Source organism: Electrophorus electricus, unplaced genomic scaffold (genome assembly GCF_041902795.1).
Source record: "Electrophorus electricus isolate QZ-2024a unplaced genomic scaffold, ASM4190279v1 Scaffold58, whole genome shotgun sequence".
In the NCBI taxonomy this organism is placed as follows: Eukaryota; Metazoa; Chordata; class Actinopteri; order Gymnotiformes; family Gymnotidae; genus Electrophorus; species Electrophorus electricus.
Genome location: NW_027658776.1, coordinates 1262 through 9046, shown reverse-complemented (window position 1 = coordinate 9046; position 7785 = coordinate 1262). Strand labels below are relative to the sequence as shown.

Below are 7785 nucleotides of genomic sequence, written 5' to 3'. Positions count from 1 at the left end.
TATGTAGAGAAGGTGTGGCAATCACATAATCAGTTGTGAAAACTGGATAAAAATGTGTGTTCCTTGTGTGATTATTAGACATATTCTGGACTATGCCTCGTTTGTATGTAACGCTGAGCTCAAAATAAATAATGGACCTACTACTCTCTTCAATTAATTCTTGAGTCTGCATCTTTATTTTCTGTTTAAAGAGGACTTAATAAAATTACTGGAATGTGGGCAATATCTAGTAACACAGTGCCGAGTCTGCTAAACGTAGATCCCAGCCTTTTATATGGCCTCTTCCCTTTAATTCTACTGACTATAATTAATGTAAACCTTGTCGATTCTGGTGTTTGCTGTATAGAGGTAGCGAAAACTTTGCTAAAACAATGAAAAATATGCATCCTGTGAAAAGTTTATTGAACAATATAACATTGTTCCTTACCCAGAGCCATAACACGTCATTGATGGAAATCACACTGATGTGAGGGCGGTATGGGCCAACTCAACTGTATTTCCTGATTGTTTTATTCTGCAGGAGGATGTGGTCCAAATATTTAAAAAATCACAGGTTTGTTTAAGAGGACATAGTCGAACAGTTTGGGCTTACTGTTATTTTAATACTAGTGGTAACTATTAGTAAATACAACAATCTGACCATCCTCATACTGCATTGAGTGCTGTGCAGCTAACAAAGATGATAAAGGGTAGAAACCGAAAGGTATGAGAAGGGATGAAAAGTAGTAATGAAGTTTGGAAAGTAATGTCGTTCCTAAATACCCAGTCAGTTAGTTTTAAAGTTAAACATTCAAACATAACATGAAGAGTCAGCCTTCAGAATTAGTTAAAGAGAATAGCTGGTCCCATCCTTTATTGCCGGTTAACCTTAACAAACATTATTGAGGCACCCTTCGTGAAGGTCTAACTGTCAAACAGAGAACCCATATTTTTATACACTTTTCAGAAGTGGTTATGTATTCACCCCACCTTCCTTTACATATTAGTGTTTGCATTCACCACCATTACATCTGAACCACACAGTAGTCAATATATGCAAACTGCTATTCAATACCCACACCAGTTGGAAGCCATTACCACTACATTCCAAGAGAAGATTTGTATTAGCCTTGTCCTAAAGAAGATTGTTTTTCTATATGGTCCTGAGCCTGGTGGAGAGTTCATATATCTTACCCTGAGGTCCACCAAAAGCCTACGCAGGATCCTTTACTGAAGCCTGAAGCCCTGTATGTAAGTCATTCTGAAAGGACACAGAATCTCTAAACTCCCTTATGTTTTATGTTATTAATCTGTCCAATGCACTGTTAGGCCTCTTTTCCCTGTAAACACGCATGTTATTACCTCAGTAATAACAGGGACCACCTCTTGTAAAGAATTTATTGCATTTGAAAGTATGGAAATGTGGTCAAAGGTGATGCTAGAAACATCTCCCTTTAAAGGTTAGAAAAGGATATGGAAAGGTGGCTACATGCTTAAAAGCTAAAATGTTACATGTAACTAAACTGTGAGAGATGCCTTTATAAAGAACAGTGTGTGAATCTACAGGGGATGCAGTGGCTGATGTGATCGTGCGTCTGCTATGATAGCGAGGCGAGGTTATTATATTGTGGCTTGTATGTAGTTCAAATGAAATTAAGGAATGGTCTGAGATGGCATCCGACTGGGGTAGTCTGACTATGTTCTCCGTGTCCACCGTATGTCAATAGTAAGTCAAGCGCATGTCCATCAGAGTGTGTGGGTTCTCTTATACATTGGATGAAACCAATTGATTCTGATATACAGCTAAAGGCCAATCTCAAAGGGTCTTGGGCATTATCAAGGTGAATATTGAAATCACAAAAAATAATGGCTCTTTCTACAAAAGTGACTAGATTAGAAAGGAAATCTGAAAATTCCTTAATAAATTCTGAGTAGGGCCGTGGTGGCCTATAGATACCAAATAGTGAAACAGGCTGGGTGGGCTTCATATCGCTGGCTACATCATTCATTTTAGAAAAAAAAACAAAATTTCCCCTTTTTTCCTCAATTATCCTGTTATCTTCAATTCCCTGCTCTAAAGCGATTACTCACGTAATACTAGTCAGAGTTTTAGGGTGCCCCAAAAGGGTGCATTAGGTGCATTAAAGTTACTAATAAAGACATCAGAATATTCCCTGTCTTTCAAGTAGAAAATAAATCAGAATACCACAGAAATGTATTTGCTATTAAGTAACCTAGAGCCTTAAAGATTATTTTGGACTTCAGTGGACGTAAGAACAATAGCAGGTAAATAAACTTTATTTATTTATTTATTCCTTAATATGGCATTCTCTAAAATGATGTAAATACATTGAAAATATGCAGTACAAGTGCAGTAAAATAATTCAATGTTGTACTTCTTCTTCTTCAAAGCAGAGCATTGGGTACTTAATACCATTGAACTGTGTCAAATCAATGTGCCCTATTACCATTGAATTTTTACTATTACTATTACAACAGTAATGTAAATAATGTGATACAAATAGTTAATGAAGTACAAATTCATGAAACTCACATGCTGCTAGTATGTTAAAAGTTATAAATGTAAATGACAATTAATTATTCATACTGTTGTTGGTGGGGAATTCAGTAGATTGACTGATTTAAACAACTCCCAAAGTATTTGCATAACCTGAAACACACATTATGAAGACTTCCATTAAAATTACATTTATTTCAAGATTAGACTAGGAATGGAAAGAAGTACAATGTAAGAAAAAATCAAATAGGTCCTCTGAAAAAGCTGAAATTGTCAGTCATGTAAAGCTTTTACAAGATGAAGCATAATGTCATGGAATGTTAGCCTCCCTCGAGTCATGTGGTTTGGCCTGCCACGTTCAGTGGGAGGGCTGTGTTTGCAACCACACCTGCACCTTGTTCGTCTCAATGTATATAAACCCGTGTTAAAGTGTACAGGGTGTTGGTCATTGTCGGTGTAATGTCTGAATGTAACATGTTTATGTTAGATGTATTCTTGTGTATCATGTTTGTTTAACTTCATTTGTTTCAGGTCCATGTTTATTGTTTCTAATACGTGAGTGCCACTGTCATTTATGTTAATAAATGTTCGTCCCAGTCGGTGGAGTCTGTGCGTCCTGCCCCTCGCCCTATGGCACTCGGGCCGCCACACGTAATCACAGTGCATTATTTCTTTATTATATTAAACTTTTGTACTGGTGTTAAAGCAGGCCAAATATTATACATTGATTCATATACTAAGTACTAAAAGTGTTATACATTGATTGATGCGGAGAAAACTATACATCAACTTTTTTATGGCTACTAAATAAAGGTACAATACTGAGCCTGATAAGTATAAACATTTTAAACAGCTTTTTATCGTTTAGGGTTTTTTTTTCCTTTTGTGCAAGTCTAAATTAGTCCACTGGGACAATGACACACAAACACTAACACCAACACATCAATGGTCCCTCAATTTAGAGTATTTTTTATTTGAAATGGAGCCGAACTGAGCATGACAACACTGGGATGGAGCAGCGGGTAGGAGAGCCTCATCTTCAGCGTTGCTTGGAGGTGCTCTCCATGGAAGTGATGGCCCAGGGGTGGAAGAATGCCATTCTGGTGGAGAAGGTGGGGTGCCAATGAGACAGGTGTGTCATGCCTGCAGAAGACACTGTCAGAGGCAGATAAGCAGAAGGACAAGGTGAAGTAACATAGCTCAAGGTCCCTACTTAACTGCACCATTTAGAAAGCATGCATAACTTAAAGATAGTTGTGAAAGCCTGAAGGTCTACAACAGGCAGTAATGAACTTTTCTAAACTGGATTTATGGGTTTTACATTGCGCAGAGGCTGAACGATTTTTAATTTCGACCTTTTGTCAGTGTGTTTACAGTATTTACTTACTGTAGCCCAGTCCTTGAATGAAGTATTTCAAGGCTTCTGCCAGCTTGCCAGGCTATAAGGTAAGAACAGGACACAATAGATTACACAGTGCATCACTCAGTTTGAATGCAAGAGCATTATTTTAATGGGTAACGACAGACCTGATCAAGCTGTGGTAGACCTCCACAGTCAGCCATCTTCATGAGGGACAACATGAAGGACAATGTTATTCACCACAAGTTCATCACAAAGTTCTAGATTTATAAGCCCCCAGTGACATATAATGACTTCTGCATTTATAATGAGAGTCAAATAAAAAAAGCAAAACATAACATTTTAAGTATCGCTTTGCTGAGGTTTGAAGGTCACTAACTTTGAGGAGGGTTGTCTTTGAGGGATTCATTTTGGAATTGCAGTCAACCTACGACGGAAAACACAAACATTTGCACGCAGGCTCCCAGGTACATATAGAAGTTTGATTTGAATGCTGGGTTGGATTTTGAATGTTGTTTTTAAACTTCTGCATGTAAAACAAGCTGTACATACCACAGCATCCACCACAGGAGAGTCATCTCCTACCACCAGAAGAGTGTGACACCTACAGCAACAAAACCTTTCAGGCATGTGGTGGCACAGGGGCATTTTACATCAAAAAATAACATGGAATAAGGATAAAAGAGAAACAGTTTCTCACTTACTTTAGAGTCTTTCTACCCAGAGAAGTTCTCTTAATGTTCAGTTTACTTCGGCTGAAAATTGATCAGATCTAATAAGACTGGGAGCTGTTCATATGACAAACAAGTCTAGAAGCAGAGAGCTCAGAAGATTCCATAGAATGCAGATGTCAGTCATACCTGTTGTAGGACTTCATAAAATGCAGAAGGTTGGTCTGGTTAATCCTTTTGCTGATGTTGTGACGGAAGGTCTTTACAAATTCTGCCTTCTTCTTAATCTCCTCCTGCCACGGTGCCATAAAGGAGTCAGTCCAAGACACAATCAGTCACAAAACATTAAAACTTGATGTGAATATGAATTTAAATGTCTCTTCCTCTATATGCACAGTCTGCACAGGCACTCGAGACAGAAATGTATAATAAAAGGAATATGTAAAAAAAAAAAAAAACATTGTTGACCTTTTGATGGACAATAATGTAGGCATCTGGTTCTTTAGTTACGAAAAGGACACAGTCTAAATTCAGGACAGCTCATTTGGAACACTCATCTTTAGTAATAAGGCATTTAACTTTTAAATATTCTAGTTCAGTGTTTAGTGACCCAGTCCACAGTACACATGAAATGGCCCACATGTTTATTCTAACCCAGCCCAGTACAACTGTACCAGGTGTTCATTTTCCTAATGGCTTGGTTTAGGAGCTAGGATGATGTTGTCAGGAGCTGGGATAGAGGGAAAATGTGGGATGTCAGATGTATCACAAGGACTGGGTTGACAAGTACTGCTCAATAATACATACAATATACATTTCATTTTAGGCGTTATTTCGTACCTGACCGAACAGGTGGGAGATGACAACACTGGGGGGACCAAGGGCCCAGCTGGAAATCTGTGGAAAGTGTGGGTTGATCTTTAGTGGCTGGAGTACACATAAGCTTTGATCAAATACATTACTTTATTAAAAGAGGCTTGACACTGTTCTAAGGATCCTAAAAGAATAAAAATATAGGGTCGATTGTCACCATATGATTGGCATGAAAGGTTAACTGGAAACTGCAGAAAACTAAGAGTAATATGCTGAGAACTATTTGTTATCACATTGAAAGTTATATGGATTCAGTGAACAGCCAAGACACAGGGAACAAGACAGTTTAAATACATGAAGTAATAAGAGTTAAACAAGACAGGTGCAAATAATAAGGAGCGGAGAAAATGAAGCTAAGGAACGGAACCACAACAAGGAAGTAAAGCAAAACAAAAGACATGAGACAGGGAAACCATAGACATGGACGCTAGGTGGGACCAGCTAAACGACATAATTGTAGAGATACAGGGATCGTGATGATTAAGCAGGGTGTTAACAGAATGATAATTACTATTGCATTAGACTGTGATACCTTGGATGCTGCCCGGTCTGCCCAGCCCTCTACCTGAGCATTAATGTTCATCAGGACAAGGCCCTCAACCAAGTCTGGGTACTTCAACTGCAAGACATTTATGCATGAGCAGTCAAAGGGAGATGAACCTTCAGGGCAAAATTACTTACTATATGTCAAACTGTTGTAGTTAAATGAGCAATTAAGAGTCTCCATATTTGGCATTCTTGCACTTTACATTGCACTTAGAAAAAGGTTTGTTTACATGTGCAAGCAGAGGAACAATAGTGAAGTGTCAGTATTCTGGAGAGTTGATGTCTAGCTAGCTTGACAGTGTAATGATTAGGATTATGCTGCAAGTATCAACACTTTGTTACAAAGCAAGAATTTCACCAAGGAGTAATCCTTGTTTGATCATTGTGTTAAAATCTATTGGGAAGAAAGACAGTGCTACAACTCACAGCGAACCGTGTGAGGATGTTTGCTCCTGCTCCAACACCCATTCCAATAACACTCTTAATTCTGTGGAGAGAAAAAAATGTACATAACTTTAAACCATTAAAGCGCAAGGTTTCAGATTAGAACAAGGATTGACAGTTTAATCTCAGAGTAAATGGCTAATCTGGTTCACTCACTTAAAATGCTTGAGCACAATTGGGAGGGTCTCGGAGAGCTTGTCCATTGAGGGATATGTGAATCTACAGGAAAAAATTGCCCTGAGTGAGTTATAATTCTAAGGGACGCCACTGATTCTTCAGGATTTGAACCTGCTAAACCTAGCTATGATGTACTGGGAGCCACAGCCATCAATGTAGCATATGAACGCTAAGAAAAAAGTTCATGAAAGAAACCCTGGTGCATGACAAGCCGGTGCCAGCTAGACATGCTGACAGTCAGGGCCTCCAGATGTTAGTTTAGGTGGGCACCAACACCATGGCATAGAGTCGTCCTGTCTGACTGCCAGGAAGGAGTGGTCTGAGGGCAGACGGAGGGCTATGGAGTAGGTTCTGATAAATATACATTCTGGAAAAAATTGTATGGGGTAGCTGAAGGTCACATTTTAGATTAGATTTAACCTTGGAATGTCTTTCAGCCCCTGAAAGAACATTGTGGCATATGGTGCACTCACGCTCACCCTGCAGGGAAGGTGCTGGCACCCTCATGTTGCCCAGGAGCGTTGACCTGACACACGGCAAAGTGTCGCATGATTTCCTGCATGTCCTCATCATAGAAAAGAACGTCGAAGCAAGTTTTGTCTGCAGACATGCATTCCAGGGTCATTACAACACAATAAATGATGCTTATGCTAAGTTTTAGACTTTAGAGCAATCAGCTACGTGCCACAAGCAACAGTATCAGAGTCTTACGGTTCATTCCGATGTCATGGTAGGTGAGGATGACCGGTCGGTTATCCCTGGGGATACCTGCCATGGTGCAGCATACAGTGCCAAAGGGGGTCTCCACATTGTCCTCCTATAAGACCCAGGTGGAGTATAAAGGTCTAGGTCTAGATGTATAAGAAAAACCTCTAAAAAGAGGTCTGATTCCACTGCAGTGGTTTTGTGTGTCAGGACATTACTCTGTCACACTTAGAACTACTTCTGTGGAATGAGCCTCTTATCACGAGGAATGTCAATCATTTATTTATTATTTATCATTAACCAAGTTAATTTGTTTACAAAAGATCATGTTTGACTCAGAAGACACATGACAGTGCTTGAAAACATGCTTTATGGGTAAAAGCTTTAGCCTATTGAAACATCTGTGAAAAGGTAGTGCTACTTACCACAACTTGACCCCAAAATGCCCCCTTAAAATCCTTCAGACAAAACACAGAGAAAAATAGATTTTGGAGTGGTAACATTTCATTCTG

The 7785-nt window shown here is 39.1% G+C and overlaps 1 protein-coding gene across 1 annotated transcript; it reads right to left on the bottom strand.

The window, feature by feature from the left end:
• Window positions 1–3319: 3319 nt before the first annotated feature.
• On the bottom strand, window positions 3320–7378 carry LOC145656205 (protein NDRG1-like). The gene is made up of 11 exons (XM_081709568.1): window positions 7280–7378; window positions 7048–7168; window positions 6548–6610; window positions 6374–6434; window positions 5934–6020; window positions 5369–5455; window positions 4410–4445; window positions 4237–4284; window positions 4025–4060; window positions 3885–3936; window positions 3320–3597 (listed from the first exon to the last, which is right to left on the bottom strand). Exons 1-11 carry the CDS (start codon window positions 7341–7343, stop codon window positions 3440–3442), a joined length of 813 nt encoding a protein of 270 aa, XP_081565694.1. The 5' UTR covers window positions 7344–7378; the 3' UTR covers window positions 3320–3439.
• Window positions 7379–7785: the final 407 nt, after the last annotated feature.

Coding starts and splice junctions, on each gene's coding strand:
- LOC145656205 (XM_081709568.1), bottom strand. CDS start 7,343: ATGGCAGGTATCCCCAGGGATAACCGACCGGTCATCCTCACCTACCAT. Junction 7,169..7,279: donor CCATGACATCGGAATGAACC/GTAAGACTCTGA, acceptor GCATGTCTGCAG/ACAAAACTTGCTTCGACGTT. Junction 3,937..4,024: donor GTCTACCACAGCTTGATCAG/GTCTGTCGTTAC, acceptor CTTACCTTATAG/CCTGGCAAGCTGGCAGAAGC.